At 43.4% G+C, this 17,514-nt stretch overlaps 1 protein-coding gene across 7 annotated transcripts in view; it reads right to left on the bottom strand.

Annotated features, from left to right (window-relative positions):
* Window positions 1-273: 273 nt before the first annotated feature.
* Window positions 274-17,514, bottom strand: part of ACTN1 (actinin alpha 1) — a 149,904-nt gene continuing 132,663 nt past the window's right edge. For 2 of the 7 annotated variants that reach the window (XM_084847984.1, XM_084847992.1), the window contains exons 15-21: window positions 17,009-17,191; window positions 16,080-16,214; window positions 12,611-12,790; window positions 11,048-11,194; window positions 9,894-9,974; window positions 4,093-4,251; window positions 274-1,913 (exon numbers count right to left, since the gene is read on the bottom strand). In XM_084847984.1, the coding sequence (XP_084704110.1) occupies window positions 1,755-1,913; window positions 4,093-4,251; window positions 9,894-9,974; window positions 11,048-11,194; window positions 12,611-12,790; window positions 16,080-16,214; window positions 17,009-17,191 (1,044 nt within the window). In that variant the 3' untranslated portion in view covers window positions 274-1,754. Of the gene's footprint in view, window positions 1,914-3,675; window positions 4,252-9,294; window positions 9,361-9,893; window positions 9,975-11,047; window positions 11,195-12,610; window positions 12,791-16,079; window positions 16,215-17,008; window positions 17,192-17,514 lie in introns of those variants that run through there. The other 5 variants (XM_084847998.1, XM_084848007.1, XM_084848015.1 and 2 more) reach the window with 4 other exon arrangements.

Genomic DNA, 17,514 nt, shown 5'->3' with positions numbered 1-17,514 from the left:
CTAGCACTGGAGAAAAACACTTCTTCCCCCTGATATCTTTCTCATCCTTTTTTTTTTTGTTTTGTAAAGGGATACTTCAGTGCAGTGCTGTTCACGATAAGTCTTTTGTGACACTTGTTCCCCTAAAATCTCCAGGATTCTGCTTAGTATGATTTGGAGATCTGTTCTCCTCATCTGTGTAAAAATATATTGCTGTATCTATCATTGTGGAGAAAGGTGCGGACAGGAGACTAAAACATACACAAAAGCTGAAAAGAAAAGCCCAAGACAGACTAAACACACAAAATTTATTGTATTTGAAAACAATTGTTTAGAAGCCAGTCTTGTACACTGGGGTGGGGAGCAGGGTCAATTTCATATCTTCCAGTGCCTAGGATTGGAGATTATGGGACAGCTGATAGGGATAAGAATTTTTAAATTAAGGGTGCAATTCTATGCACAGTTACCTAGGAGTAAGCTTCAGTGAATGCAGTGGGACTTACTTTTGAATAAACTTGCATAAGAACAGGCTGTGAGGGAGCAATCTTATGCACGTTTAGACAGAAAAAAAGTCCTCCCACTCCCAGCATGCTCCAGCCAGCATAGCTGGCTAGAGAATGCTGGGAGTTGAAGGATTTTTTTCTGTCTAAATATGAGTAAGATTGTGCCTTAAGTCAATTAAAACAGTAAAATTATTAACTATTTCTTTGCTGGAAAAATAAAAATGGTATTTCCAGAGATGTCCAACTATCATATTTGGTCCAAGATAGCATTTTATTATGATAAGTGTATCTTCATTTGAAGCAGTAATACCAGCCACGTAAACTTCAATACAGTTCAAAGCAAGAAGGTAGGGGGTGGGGAAAAGCACTTTGGTGTCTTGCATTTAAGAAAACAGATAAAAACATTGACATCAGAATAATATACAAAAAATCCCAAGCTACCAAATATATTTTGAAAACTGCTGGAAAGTCTTTCTGGAAATAGCTAAATAGAATTAGACAAGTTAACTAGACAAAAGAATGTAGTCTAGATTTGTTATCACAAGAAGTTTTTTTAATATCATCTGTGACAAGCATTATCAAAGATGCCAACTCTCAAGCGCCGTATTTGGAAACCAGACAACTTTCAGCAACAACACATAGTAGGCATATTGTAATTTTAATTAAATATGAAAACATGAGCTGTGTACATTATTTTTCCCTAAAAAAACACAGCAATTTCAAAAAAGTTTTATTGTAAAATATTTTCATGAAATGAGTGAACCAGCAATACATGTTCTTGCATGCCTCCCCCTCTAAAAACAAATGTGATAAGGAAATAGAGACAGATGAGAAAGTTGGCTTGTGGTAGAAGAAGTGGGGCTGAACTTCGGTATGTAAGGACGGGATGCAACACTGAACCCCGTTTCCTATGTCTCACCAACAAGAATAAGAAAAAAACCTGCACGCATTTTGTGTAATACTTTTTAAAATTTTCTATTTAGGCTTCAATCTTGGAGAAAAATACTTTTTTCTATAATAAAATACATTTGCTTAAGTGTAACTTTTTTCCCAGAAAATAATTTTGTAAACCGTCATTTTTCAGGGGTATGATAGCCTGTTTCATTTCAACATCCTTCCCTCTGCCTCCCTCCCTCCCCAAATGGGATCTGTTCTCTGAAGTGGAAACAGGAAGGGGCAGGGGAGGCGGAGCGGGGCCCGCTTTGCAGACAGAAAGAAAAGTGCGCCTGGATGGGAGAGGGTAAGGATGTGTGGTGGATAGACAGGTGATAGTTAAAGGTCACTTTCGCCATAGAGAGCTGTAGAGAAAGACATGTAGTCCAGGGCACCCGGTACAGAATCCAGCCCAGTGTAAGGTGCCATTCTAGCAATGCAATATTCAGCTTGATCAGGAGGCAGTTCCCGTCGCAATTCATCCACAGTGATATAGTTCTGTAAGAAAACACAGGGATGTTCCATTTCCATTTTAACTGGATGAGGTAGACACAATTGTATTAATATGAACAGTACCTTATTTGCATATTAAATCAAAGCTTCATTTGTTAAATATTTTGTTATGCTCTCATATGTTTACTGGGATTCAGAATCTTTTATAACCCAGAGTATTTTGAAACCTGGAGTACTTCACCCATCAGCTGGAGAACCAAGGGCCCCTGGGAGGTTGTACCCCCTGCCTCCCAGGAAGAACATCACAGTCAGGGGGAGTCCCACCTGACCCCCTACAATGGCCGGAGGAGGAACATCAGCAGGGAGCTTGTTTTCACCTTTCTTGCCAGAAAGAACACTTTAAAGAACTCTGAAACTGAAAGCTGGTACTGGAGTTTTGCTTTCTTTCCTCCTCCTTCCCGAGCCTTTTTCCTTTCGTGTCACGTCTTTTAGATTGTAAGCCTGAGGGCAGGGACCGACCCGGTTCGCACAATCAAAACAAGCCACGGTGGCTTAAATATGCCACGGTGGCTTGTTTGATTATGCAAACCGGCCCAGTGTGTCATTATTAATCTTTGTAAGCCACTCTGGGAGCCTTTTTTGGTTGAATCGCGGAGTAAAAACAGTGTAAGTAAGTAAATAAATAAATAACTGTAGCTGGGTGACTTAAATATTCAACCTTCTTTGCTTTTAAAACATGAAAAATACAGCTCTCTGAAAACTTTAAATGAAAGCCACTAGATTCTGGTTAATATTTCAAACTATACGGAAGTAGAAACTATATTTATGTGTAACAGTGTTAGATACTTAGCAGATTTGGATTGTTAAATATCTTTAGTTACATATATTTACCAACAGTGAAGGGTGCAATCCTATGGAGGTTTAGACAGAAAAAAGTCCAACAACCCCAGCATTCCCAAATGTGGCATGCTGGGAATTGTAGGACCTTGTTCTGTCTACACATGCATAGGATTGTGCCCTACATATATTTACCAATAAACAACGCATAATGTTTGTATAGTGCTTTCAAATGTTCAGAGTGCTTTGTGTGCAACAATTATCTAGTTGTCATCCTTACAACAACTAAGGTAAATCAGTATTATTATCCCCATATTGCAGATGGGGTAACTGAGGCTGCAAGGGTGTGGCTTGCCAAAGGCTAGCTAGTGAATACACAGAAGAGGCAAAATTTAGACCAGGGACTTCCCAGTTCATAGCTCAGTCTCTTCACCACTTTGCAATACCAGTTCTCATTGAAACATTCCATCCCCTTGCTCTCAAGAGTATGTAAACCAATCTCCATAAGGTTTTTTGCCAAACTTTTCCCAAGGCCAAATTTGAGGGGAAGCTGGAGACATAGGTGGACTTGCCAGAATCTACAGCGAGGTTTTGTAGGCCTTCTTCTTCAAGGCTGTAGCACCGATGCTGTAATTGATCCCTCTACGTTTGAGACATCTGCCCAACCTTAAGCCTGGGCACCTTTGCCTCCATTACTGTGGAGGGCCTCTCTCCCCATCCCTCCATAATAGTGGAATGGATGGATCATGCTTGCATAAAAGCATCCAAGGACAGGGCGAATACAGGCCTTGGATGCCTTTGCACGTACGCAATTAACTCAGTTGTTCTGACTCATGGTAGTGTAACTAAATAATACCCATTTATTTGTCTGTGTTTGACTTGTGCCCCATCTGCCTACCGAAAGTGGCAATCAAGCCATCAATATCCATGAATGCAGTAGACATGCCCAAGTGAACTGTACATGCATGAAGGTATTCAAGGCACTCACTACTTCTGTAAACTGCCCAGAGAGCTTCGGCTATGGGGCAGTATAGAAGTGTAATAAAACATAATAATAATAATATTAGGACTTCGATTCCACTGAACATGCTTCCTTCACCACGTAAAAGTAAGGGCAAAATATTGGTGGGTGGAAGAAGAATTCTGTAAATATCTGAGCACCAATCTGGATGCTCAGATATTTCACTGAAATTACGTCATGGGGTTTGCTCACAATTCCTAATGGGATTTTTGCAAGATTAAGGGACAATGGTTTGCCTGGATGGCCACCATGATCTTGTAAAAACAGTCCTAAAACCTTTCTTCTATGTATGTATTTCGGCCACCCTGAAAACCAGGCTATATTGTGTTCCAAGACTGCATGAACCCCATTCAAGTCTGAACTCACTTTATCTCCAGCCAGGATCTTGAAGGAGGCCATAACCTGGTCAGCCGTATCGGTATCTGCTGTTTCTCGGGACATGAAGTCAATGAAGGCCTGGAACGTCACTACGCCAATGCGGTTGGGATCTACAATGCTCATGATTCGAGCAAACTCTGCTTCACCCTGGGCAGTGAGACAAGGGTTTGAATAATATCAATCTACTGGCAGCAGGAAAGGAGAAAATATAAATTTGGTACACATGCACACTCTTCCCTAGGGCATCCTTTCCCAACCTGGTACCCTCCAGATATGTTGAACTATAACAACCATCATCCCTAGCCAGCAGGGCCATTGGCTTGCTAGCTAGGCGTGATAAGAGTAATAGGGCATCTAGAATGTGGCACAAGAAGAACTGAAATAATTTCAATGCATTTGAAGTGGGGAGGGTGTGTGTAAGGAAGACAAATCGAAAAGGGTTGGCAGCACTGTATCCTCCAGCACTGACTCCAGAACAATGCAGCTGAATCCCAGAGGGCTGCTTCTATTATCTCCGACCTTATGATAAGGCAGCAACAAATGGAAACTAATGGCATAAATCTTTCAGGTGCAGGTATTCTTCAAGCATGGACCAATGCTAATAACGTTGCTATTACTTTGTTCTTAATAACTCAGCTATAAGCTCTCAGCAATTAATGTTTTTAGAAGTGTACGCCTACAAAAACTTGCAGAAAGATTTGTTGTAATTGATGTATTCCAAATCCAGCCCTCTTTGTGTCTCTACTCTCTATCCTGCCATGAGTCATACATGCATGTACAGAGGTGCTATCTTAAATACAGCTTTGCTTGACTTTCACATAATGATCCTTGTCACTGGGAGACAAGCAAACAGTGGGCCTGTTTGCACATCGTGGGTTAATTTGCCCTTCAGGAGCTGTGGCACATGCTGGCTGCCATTATGAATATGCAAGCCCAACCAGGGGTTACCATGGCTTGTTGAGTCTGTGGCTTGTTGGCTGGGGCTGGTTATTTGAGGGTTAAATAACGCTCACATTGTGCGAACCAGTAGGTATGTGAAATTCAGCTCTCCTTGCCTGTCCACACCTTCCAATGGCAGCATGTAGAGCCCATTGGTTGAGGTTTCTCCCTAGAACATTCTGTGACCTCACAGTAGCCCAGCAAATGTCTGGCTGTCTTTGCTCTCTTCCCCTTTCTCCAGCTTCCACTTCTCTCAGCACCCTCTCTACTCCTCCTTCCCACGGCTTCTTTCTTTCTCTCCCTCCACTACTCCTTTCTTAGCTTATGGCTGACCCCATCTCTTGTTTTCAGCACTTCCACTTATCCTTTCTCTTTATATCCAGCCCTGTAATTCAAGCAGTGCTTAATTTCTAAAATGGGAGCTGCTGGGATTCAAATCCATGACTGCCCAAATCTTTGGCTTGGAAGCCATTGCCCCTTATCCCAGTTATGTGAGAACTGGTTGCACAACAAGGGGAAGCTGTAGCTAGGGGGCAGACAAAAGGTAGTGTTATGTATGGTTACTCCCTTTACAGACAGGCAAAATATCAGGAAAATATTCTTGGCATCTTCATGGCTAGGAAACATATGGCTAAAAAAGCTGATCTCACTAGAGATTAAGATTTATAATATTTTACACATGACAACTGGCTACTTACTTGCTTGTATGAGCAGTGTATAATGTATGAGTAGCAACTCTGCGAGTTTATTTTATTTCTATAACAAGCAAACAGACTGGTCTTTGCATAGGTTGGAATAGCCCTTAGTTTGATACAGTGAAGCTTTCAAGGAAAGTCAGAGTTGGGCACATTATGCTCACCCTGTCTGAGTGAAGCCATGCCCACTGCTATCCATAGGCACAGCCCCTGCCTTGGTGCACCCCTGTAGCATCCTGAGGAAGAGCTCTGTCTACTCCATTCCCCTGAGGAGCTGCCCCACAGCGCGAGGGAGGGGGCAGCTTTTTAATGCTGTACCTCAGACTACTTCCCCTGACTTCAAACTGTGTGGACTGCAAAGCTATGCACTGGCTAGGGAAGTCTGCCACCTAGTGACTGAAGGTGGTACTGCAAGCTTCAAACACACCAATACATTTAAATTAATTAAAATTAATGTGTTTTAAAACCAAATGACCCTGAGGCACACACCCCTACAGTCCCCTTAGTAAGCATGCCAAGTTTCAGGTGTCTAGGTTTCATGGTCTTGAGGCTATAGTGCTGATAGACAGACACACATCCTCTTATATTATTCTAGATGTCAAGCCTTCCTTTCCCTCTTTTACCAATAATTCAGCAAGAGCAAGATCAGGGCCTGACTGACATGTTCCACTTGCTCTTTTATTCTATTTTTCCCTTGGCCCATGCAACTGGGCTATTCATTGGAGCAAAGTAACACGTAGGCAAGCAATTCATGGAGTTCAGCTTCAGTAACATCCATGAACAGGGAAGCTCTAAAGTAGATTTTCAAGACCACAGGGGTTGCTGGAAATAAATAAAACAAACTCATTGGCCTCTAATGTTGCAGCTAAACATACTCGGAGTGCAATGCAATACGTTTACTCAGAAGCAAGTCCCACTTTGCTTAATGGGATTTACTCCCAGATAAGTATGCATAGGATTGCGGCCCAAGTCCCACTGAAACCAATACAACAAGATGAGTTAATTCACAGCTAAGTTATTCTGTTGGTTTCAGTGCTGCTTACAGCCTAATCTTATGAATGTTTACTCGGAAGTTGTCCCACCAAGTTCCATGAAACGCACACGCAAGCTACCATGCGTATGACTGAAGCCTTAGTCATGTCACGACTAAGTTTAGTTGGATTGGGATCAGGAAGCTGACCGAATGTCCAAGCTGGCCTTTTCTGCTTTGCCACCCAAGGCTCACTCATTGCCCTTGTATGCGTGTATTGCAATTTTCTGTCTTAGGGCAGCCAGGTGGTGGTGGTAGGGAATACACAACTATTGCAGGCATTAAATAGAAACTACTGAGAGCGCAATCCTATACTGTCCATCTGTCGGCTGATGGGCTACGGGTTTTGGGGGATGCCTCACTGATGCAACAGAACACCACCATGACAGGTACGCAAGCAGAACTGCCCAGATGGGGTCGCTCCTGGCAGAGCTGCTGGGGCTGAAGGAGTGGGGGGTGCTCTGGCATCAAGTTGCCTGTTGGGTGTGTGGTGGTGCAGGGGTGCGTCCCCACCGTTGTCTGTTCATTGGCTTCCTCCCTGTGGAGATGGCATGCGAGCACTGATGGAGTTTTTGGGGATGCTGGGGGCACGCTTGCCATTGTTAAACCATTTCTGTATCTTCAACCTGTGTGTTTTCCCTTTCCCCTCCCGAGTTGAACATGCACTGGATACAACAGATGTCCCACTGCTGCAGTGGTGATGTATCTCCAGTTCTGATGTAGGGTTGCTCTGTGAGGCTACAATCCTATGCACACTTTACTGGGAGTAAGCCCCGTTGGATGCAGTACAACTTACATCTGAGTAAACATGGGTCAAGAAGCAACAGTAAGAACCAGACATGGACCAACTGAGTGGTTCAAAATTGGGAAAGGAGTATGACAAGGCTGCATATTGTCACCCTGCTTATTTAACTTATATGCAGAGTACACCATGAGAAACGCCGGGTTGGATGAATCACAGGTCGGAATTAAGATTGCCGGGAGAATTATCAACAACCTCCGATATGCAGACGATACCACCCTAATGGCAGAAAGCGAAGAGGATCTCAAGAGCCTCTTGTTGAGGGTGAAAGAGGAGAGTGCAAAAGCTGGTTTGAAACTCAACATTAAAAAAACGAAGATCATGGCATCTGGCCCCATCACTTCCTGGCATATAGAAGGGGAAGAAATGGAAGCAGTGACAGATTTTACTTTCTTGGGCTCCAAGATCACCGCAGACGGTGACTGTAGCCATGAAATTAAAAGACGCTTGCTCCTTGGGAGGAAAGCTATGGCAAACCTAGACAGCATAGTAAGAAGCAGAGACATCACCTTGCCGACAAAGGTCCGTCTAATCAAAGCTATGGTTTTCCCAGTAGTAATGTATGGCTGTGAGAGCTGGACTATAAGGAAGGCTGAGCGCCGAAGAATTGATGCTTTCAAACTGTGGTGCTGGAGAAGACTCTTACGAGTTCCCTGGACTGCAAGGAGGTCAAATCAGTCCATCCTAAAGGAAATCAACCCTGAATGCTCATTGGAAGGACAGATACTGAAGCTGAAGCTCAAATATTTTGGCCACCTAATGCGAAGAGAAAACTCTCTGGAAAAGACCCTGATGCTGGGAAAGACTGAAGGCAAAAGGAGAAGGGGACGGCAGAGGATGAGATGGCTAGATAGTATCACCGATGCAATGAATATGAACTTGAGCACGCTCCGGGAGAGCACGCAGGACAGGAAGGCCTGGTGTGCTATGGTCCATGGGGTCACGAAGAGTCGGACACGACTGAACGACTGAACAACAACAAACATGGTTAGGCTTGCCCTGCAAAAACGTAAGCCACTCACAAAATGATTGGCGGAGTTGTATTGCTCTTCAGTGCTGACATCACTGAAAATATTCAAAAAGTGCATCGCTTCAGAATTAAACTGGTGTTCACCTGTTTGATGGATTGCTGATTTTGCAGTGGGATTTTATTGCAAACAAATCCAATTGTTTGTATGGATTTGTGTAAGCTACCCTGAATGCCATTTTTGGCAAATGAAAATAAACAACAATGGATGTACTCAATGAAGAAATAATTCCATTTTTGTAAGAACTAAATCTGGCAGTGTAAATGCTGGGAAAATGCAATATTCCTACAGCAGAAGTGCAGCCTTGATGGGAAATTGTGTGGCCTGCACAACAAGTCAGTGATACATATTTTTTATACAAAAAATATGGACCATGGGAAAAGATCTTTATACTGTTTTGTTTCAATCTTAGCTAAATTATTCAGAGATTAGTCATCCAGATCCTCAGAGGAATCAATTCGGATAATATTCTGTTTCTCCTTCCAAAATATAGTTCACATTAAATCAATCCAATTTGTAAATAAGTATGCTTTTGATTCCCTTCCAGACACAACTGCAAGATAAAGATGTTAAACTATACAACATTTTATGTTTGAAAGTCATGGGACTGATGTGGCTTTACCTTGATTTGCTAGATGTATGCCCTTCCCTGTTTAAGGGCCAAATATACCATTGTGAATAGAAGTGATAGATTACCATATTGTAACCAATGGAGATAAGGCAGGTGCGGAAATCTTCGCTATCCATCATGCCAGTCTTCTTCTACAAAGCGTAATTCAAGGATGGAGGAATAAAAGAGAGATAGAAATGGAAAGCAGTCCAAGAAGAGATGAACTCACAGAAGATGTTACAAAGAATGGATTTACATGAAGGAGAAATGGAAGACAAGATGTATTGAACAATGAAACAAAACATTACAATGGTTTGAGAAAGAAAGAGATGGACACATTCCATAGAAAATAAAGATGGAAATGCAAGTTTAAATATAGGCAAGAAGAAAAAGGGAATGGAGATATTAGAAGAAATGAAAAATGGGAAAGGCAAAGCAAGACAGAAAAAGTTTAGGGAATTAGGCAAATGGAATGTTTAATAGAGAGCAAAAAGAACAAATTTGAAAACACATAAAGAGAAAGAATGCAATTGTGATAAAACACACAATAGCACATGGAAATATGCACAACAAAATATAAGAACATCGACAACAGATGGATTGAAACAAAAAAGAAGAGAGGGGAGAAATGTGTTATTTCCTTATAGTTCGATATCTGGGTGTGTTCCCCACTAGCATTCAGTACCTGTGCATCGTTTCCAATATCGTAACCCAAGCTGATGAGGCAGGCTTTGAATTCCTCAGGGCCAAGTGTGCCGGAGTGGTCCTGGTTATGCAGTGCGCCAGGCAGCAGGACATGCAGTGGCAGTGGAGGAGTGGTGGCATGAGACAAAGGAAAGAAGCAGAAGAGAAAAGGGCAGGGGAAGGTGGGACAAAGGGAGGTGCACCATGCCGTGGGTGAAGAAAGGGATGAGGGGGGCAGAGAATAGCATGCAGAAAAAGGCAGGGAGGGATAAAAAGTGCACAAAGTTAGATACTATGTCGACATTTCCAATTGTGGTAATGCTTTTTTTTTTTTAAAGTTTATTTCTCACAAAACTTGGCAACGTCAGACCAAATGTTTGCGTATCAACCATTGCTAGTAGCAAGCTTTGAAAACCACTTTCCTTCAGACCCTCTGCCCCTTAGAAATCAATTATATTTTCTTCAGTCACTTTAGCATTGTCACATTGACTCAAACTGCACAGAAGCATTTGAAAAATCCTGCTGTCAAAGCAAGAATGAAATCTTTTGAGTTTAGAATAAACTGCACATTCTTGAGAAGCTATGGATTTGCAAGGAGATGCTAGCAGATGTAGTTTACAAATAACTACATCTCAGTCAAGTGCAGTCATTTTAAGTCAAAAGTTTATATATGCAACAGAAGTATGACTGAGTCTGCTGCTTGAAGCTCTCAACAATGAAAAGTGAATCACTGTATTTAACTTAGGAATGCCCCCACAGATATGATACAAGATTAATTTGTCCCCAGTAACTTTTACCTTGTAAATTTTTTTTAAAAGACCACATAGTGAATATAAGCCATATTAAAATGCAGGTGAGACAGAAGGCTCAGCAGAGCACACTTAAAAGCTGCACACTGTTAGCTCATGAGGCAAATTCAGTTTGTACAACCATTCTGTGTGGCCAGTTATACTTCCCTTATATGATTGCTGAATACAATATTTCATCTGGATCCAGTGGCTTGAGTTGGGAGTTCTACCATTTAAAGCAAGGGTGCAGAACCTCAGGCCCGGGGGCCAAATCCAGCCCTGAGGGTTTTCCCAGATGGCCCCACCCTTTTCCTTTAGCCCCGCCCCCTTTTGCCTTCAGGCCTGGATACTACTAATCCCTCCTTACCCTGTCAAAGTGGTTGAAGGAGGCACGGAATTCATTCATCTGTTCCTGGCTGATTCCTTTGGCATCCCGGGTCAGAATCTGGTTTTCCACTTCATTGATAGTTCTAGCGATTGTTGTGAGGAGCTGCTCCCAGCCCACTCTGATATGCTGAAGAAGAAAAGGGAGGATATTTTTTCAGACTTTTAACGCTGAGAAGCAGCATTTGAAGTCTAATTCAAATTCAGTTAAGTGATCCTACACTTGAAATATACGCTGTCCAGCAGGAAAAGGAAGCACATGTCTAGATTTCCTTTCGGGTCAAACGACATGTTACATTAAATTCATAGCATGTAGCTCTCTGCTTATTTTACTCTCAAGTAGGCACAGGGTCCCCTAATCTGGAATGGGACCACAGCATATGGGGAGCTAAAGTTTAATCTTTCCTTCCCTACTAGCAAATCTATCCCCACCCCTCATCTAGCAGTTAGAGATAGTAGAAAAACCTCCCATTGGCACTACCAGGGGCTTTAAAAAAAAAATAAATCTCTGACTGCCGTGTGTGTGTGTGAGGGGGCAATTTGTATGTGTGGGGAAGAATTAAATCTCCCTCTCCATGTGCTGAGGTCCCAATCCATATCGGGGGCACACTTACTTTAAAAAGAAAGGTAAAGGTGTCCCCAACCAGTCATGTCCGACTCTAGGGTGTGGTGCTCATCTCCATTTCTAAGCCGAAGAGCTAGCGCTGTCCGAAGACGCTTCCGTGGTCATGTGGCCGGCATGGCTGAACACTGAGGTGCACGGAACGCTGTTACCTTTCCCGCCGAAGCGGTACCTATTTATCTACTTGCAATTTCTTGCTTTCGAACTGCTAGGTTGGCAGGAGCTGGGACTGAAGACGGGAGCTCACTCTGTCATGCAGCACTCGGGTCTCGAACTGCTGTCCTGCCGACCTTCCAGTCTGCAGTTCAGCGTCTTAACCACTAAGCCACCGCAGCCCCAAACACTTACTTTAGAGTAATACAAAATAAGAGCTCTACATATTATGAATTTAATATAATGTGTACTTTGTTCCTTCGACAGTGAAAATAAGAAACTGTTTCTAAAACAGAAGGCCTCCTTTACCAAAGATTAAATGGCTGGCATGGAGTCCATCGGCTTGTTCGCAGCATGTTTTCACTCCCTGCAGTTTCTTGCCTCAAACATTGAATCCCTAAAGGACTGTGCAGTCCACATGAAATCAGGATTGTGTTCCCCATTATCAGCTACACAGTCATAAGTTTAATCCTGGCTGCCAAGTATGGACCTCAGGCTAAGTGGAGTCAAGTGAGTTTTTCAGACTGTGCTGCTGGATTTGCCCTGGCTTCTATACGACCATTTTACCGTATGAGCAAGATGCGTTGCACATCCATGTTTGTACACAGCAGCATGGCCAGCCAATGCTAGCAGCTTCTCCCCTTTTACAACAACAGTTTTACCAAGAGCAGGGCTGGATGGTACAGGGAAGTTCAGTGTATGCAAAGACTGAAGCTAGCCCTTTGCTTGCATGGCTGCGCTGTACTCCCACAGACCTCCCATGGCCTTTACCTCCATGGTATAGTTGGTGTGCTTATTGTCAAAGATGAGCGCCTCCTGAATCTGTTGGTGATCTCCCTCCAGCTGATCAATCTTTGGTTTGTAGTTGACGATGCTCTTCTCATACTGCCGCAGGTGATTGAGCTGGTCCTCCAGAGTCCCGTGCATCTCTATGGAGATGCGACCAATCTCCTGCAGGAGCCCAAAGGAAACGGGCAGATGAGTGACATGTTTCAACATGTATGCCACTTGCCTGCAAGTGTTCACTAAATGAGCTAAAATGCTTTAACCACAGGCCTTGTAATCTCAAGGGGACAGAGCCCTGCTTGCAGGCTATTCAGAGGAGCAGTAAACAGAATTTGGTTAGATTCTCGTTGTTGGCGTAAAACCTTCTAGCTCTACCAATATTTTAACAACAGCTGAAGACTTGTCCAACTGTGTTAGCTCCCAGAACACATTTTTGGTTGGTTTCCAGGACATATTTTAGATGATGGAAACAATTGTTTCCATCATCCAAATTAGGGCAACATTTAGTGGGCACACATTACAGACCTGTTAAACCTGGGGGCCATCTACACGGCACCGCTTTCAATGCTCATTCTGTCATAACTGCGCAGCACTGCAGCTGCAAATTAGCTCGTGCTGCGGTACACGCATGATTTACTGCTGACTTCTCCAACAGAAAAATCCACTGTGCCCTGACACATAGCCGTTAAAGTGAAGTAAATGGCGGCGGTCGCACAGCTCTTTTTTTAACCATTATATTTAAAAGCACAGCCACGCAGCCACGTGAGGGTGGGGTGTGACATTTTGGGTTATAATCTTGTTTGGTATTTTAGGGGTTCTTTTGTGTCTGTCTGCTCCTCTTTGGTAAGATGTGGGCAGTCTGCTCCGTTACCATGCCAACTGTTTGTACCCAATCACAATGGCAGTCCGCCAGCCTCACACTCTTGCGACGGTTTGCACATGTGAAGGGGCATGCCCGCGTGAGAGGTATGTGCCTGCCCATCATTCCAAAATGGATCCCCCTGAGCTTCAGGTGTGCCTCTGTTACTGCAAAGGAACAGGGAGGCACAAGGAGGAGTGAAGAGGCATCACAGAGTGACACAATCACTAAGCATGCCTACCTGATGCCCACTGCATATTGTGAAGTCAGTTCGAGGAAGGGACAGACGGCTGAGCAACCACGGTAAACCCACAGCAATCTAAAAGCTCACAGCAAAATGCCTCTGCAAAACACTGTATTTTCCCTGTGAAAACTATGGTTTGGCTGCGAAATGGTGACTGCATCATATGTCTCGAAGGTCCTCGGACCACAGCGGCCCTGGGGTAAATGGCTCATGTAAATGGGGGCCTGGTAGCATCTGAATTAGCTAAATATTGTTTTAAAAGTGTGCCACGATTCGCCGCAGCTTCCCCTGCGGGTACCCACATTGTAGATGCAGTTAAAAAATGAATGTAGATTCAGAGCTGCACATACATTATGAGCACATGGGGTGTGGACCTGCAGCTGGTTGTAGTGTATATGTTTTAAAGCCTATCTGTAGTTAACTCATATAGAACAAACGTGGAACACATACATACTAAAAATGTGAAGCATAAAGTGGTTCCAAGATGCATCTCAACAGTCATCAGTCAAACTCCTCAGACACATGCCAAGGGTCTAAGCAGGGGTGGGCAACATGGAGCCTATGAGCTGCATGCACCCCTCCCCCCTGCTCTGATGCGCCCGCCCCCCCAGCTGCCACATCGCTCAGTTATTTATCCTTTTAAAGCTTCCACAGTGGTGGCAACCCCCACTTTTTTTTTTTTTTGCTGGCCGTGCAGCAGCGATGTGCCCAGTTTGGATGTTCCCAGCTGACACAATTTTGGCCAGACCTCATAGTTGGTCTAATTGGTCTTCTTAGAAGTGGTCTTCTAAGAATTGGAGTCATAGCAGAGCCAACACCAGATGCACCTGAATTTTTGTTGCTGGGATATATTCCAGATATTGCAAGTTGTGATGAACAAGAATGAATTGCAGCAATCAATTAATTGCAGCAAAAAGATGTTTGGCCAAAATATGGAAGGAGACTGTTGTCCCAACTACTGAAAATTGGTTAGCAAGATTACGGAACATAGCTGTCACTGAGAATATTATGCACATTTTAAAGGGTCTACTCAGGGTGACAGGAACACATGAGCCCGCTACTGGTGGCCATGGATACTGACCCGGTTTGTCCCATTGTGGATTAATTTACCCTTGAGGAGCTGCGGTGTGTACTGGCTGCCGTTATAAATGTGCAACCCCCGACTGGGGGTTGTCGTGTCATGCGAACCCAGCTGGCAGGGGTTATTGGAGGGTTAAATAACCATCGTGTAACCCATGGTCTGTTGTAGGGTTATGAAAGTGTTGTTTAATTCTCAAATAGCCCCCACTGGGGGTTGCATATTCATAATGGTGGCTGGCCACACTGCAGCTCCTCAAGGGTTAATTAACCCAGAACGGGCTGCCGTGTCATCCAAGCAAGCTACCCCCTATTTCAGTTGTTAAGTAAAGGAAAGTGTCTAATATCACCTTGGCTCCAGTATAGACGGGGAAGCTATAATGATGGTGCATACACAGTCACCTTTATTCGAACATATTTAGTTAACTCTGGGACAATATTTTTATTATAGGAAAACTTCTCAAGGAAGTGGTTCTTCAAAATGTAATTTTAATTTAGAAAGTAAATAAAAAGTAACTGAGAGAGTTTGGGGGGCTGGCAACAGAGTATCTCAAATAAAACATGTATGCAGCATCCACCAACTTCAAAGAAAGAGGAACAAAGTGGTTAGTCAGCAGGGGTGCTTCCAGACTAGAGCCTCTTACCGCTGCTGAGGTATTACTCTTGTGTGATAAATTGGAAGTGAGATTACAACTGAAATTCCACATTGCATCTAATAAAGTGCTTTATCTTCACGTAGGAAGCTCCATGCTGGATCAGACCAACAGCCTGTTTAGTCTGGCATTCTGTTCCCGCAGTGGCCAACCAGATGCTTATGGGAAGCCCGCAAGCAGAGCATGAGTGCAATAGCATGCTCCCACTCAAGTTCCAGCAACCGGTATTGAGAGGCATACTGCCTCCAATACCGGAGGTAATATATAGCCATCATGACAAGTAGCTATTGATAGCCTCATCCTCCATCAATTTGGCTAATCCCCAATGAAAGCTTTTCTCTCCCCATTCCAATCCAGGATGATACCAGCTCTCTCGTCCTCCCCACCCCCTTTTCCTACCCCAAAGCACTGGTTGAAGGCAATGATTTAACGACATAAAAAGTGAGTGAATGAGGTGTGGCTATTCAACAGTAAACACCTAGTGTGGAAGCAGCCCAGGACGTCTCTCTTTCTGCTTTGTGCATGAACTCTTTTCACTTTTTTTTAATGCATGAAAAGACAATGCATAATAGGAGGCTCTTCGGCAGACAGCGGTGAGTTGAACTATTAACAAGTTTCTACCTCCATCTTGGTCTGGATCCAGGGCCCGATGACATTGGCCTGAGCGCCAAACTGCTTGCGGAGTCTCTCATTGTGCTGCTGGCGTGCATGTTCTTCCATCAGGGCCTGATCCCGCCTGGGAACAAGTTGTCTCACCTTCAGCAAAAAGATCAAAGCTTAGCGTATTTCACTGAATGGTGTTCAGTATTAATAAACACAAAGCATTCTGCAGCTGGTGACGCAAAGTTTTATACACTGCTAATTGAAAATGAAATCCGACACTCTTCTGCACCAGCAGTTATTAGAAATGGATTTTCACTTCAAGTGAATTAATGTCCACAGAGCAAAATCAAACCTGCACATTTATTAGCAGATGAGATGTTACACTGGAAAATTCAACGGATCAACCAAAGGCAAGATGGATCATGCAGATGGCATCCCAACAATTCCATTAAGTGCTCTGAAGAAATTATTTCTCCTCTGTGGGAGCACTAGTGACATACGTCAGCAGGCCTCTCAAGAAATACCTCTTTCATTGGCATTAATTATTTCACACAAGACGAGAGTAACATTAAATTCAGAATTAGCTTTAATAATCTATCCCAGCCTTCCCCAACTTGGTGGCCTCCAGGTGCGTTGGACTACTATGCTGGCTGGGGGATGCTGGAAGTTGTAGTCCAACATATCTGGAAGGCACGAGGTTGGGGAAAGCTGATCTGCATTGTGGATTACTTGCTTACAAAACGAAAGACAAGTAATGAGTGCACAAGTGTGCATCAAAGAGAATTTACACAATGGCTGCAATCCTATGCATGCTTACTTCAGAGGAAGCCCTGTTGAACTTAACAGGATTTACTCCTGAGGAAAAAAATGCATGGGATTGAGCTGCCAATGGGGACTTAAGGCTTCCTACTTATAGGAATAATTTCCAAGTCTGGAAAGAAACTCACATGGTCCCATTTGCCATTGATTTCCTGGGGTGTGATGGTGGTGTAAGGGTTGGTTCCTGCCATGTTGACATGGTAGGTTTGAACGATTTTTGACACTTCGTTGTGGATTCCTAGGATGGCTTGGCGCTCCTTGTCAGCATCTGGCAAGGTAGCTTTGAATTGTTCGTGGGCTGTGGTCAATCCCTGAATGAAACAGACAATATGAGAATAAATAAAAAGAGAAAAGGAACGTTCTCCAGAATGACGTGTGAGAAACACCAACACAGTACAGAAAATCTGTGTCTGTAACAGAACAGCAGAGCAACTTAAGCAGTGCAGTTTTCCATATCTTGGAATGTTAAGAGATTTGTACAGCCCAGTTGAGACAGTGGAAATATAAATGTGCAGCAAATACAGCTTTCCACAGCATGACTGCTAAAGGACCTGTTAGAAATGTTTTAAGGCAAGACTGCCAAAAACAAAGAATCATTTTACTATTCTTGGAGGCTGGCTTTTACATAACTTAA

The sequence above is a fragment of the Heloderma suspectum genome, chromosome 1, assembly GCF_057233095.1.
Source record: "Heloderma suspectum isolate Gila_16-S chromosome 1, 16-S_ref, whole genome shotgun sequence".
NCBI lineage: Eukaryota > Metazoa > Chordata > Lepidosauria > Squamata > Helodermatidae > Heloderma > Heloderma suspectum.
The sequence above is the reverse complement of the archived record's forward strand: the minus strand, read 5'-3'. Positions and strand labels throughout refer to the sequence as shown.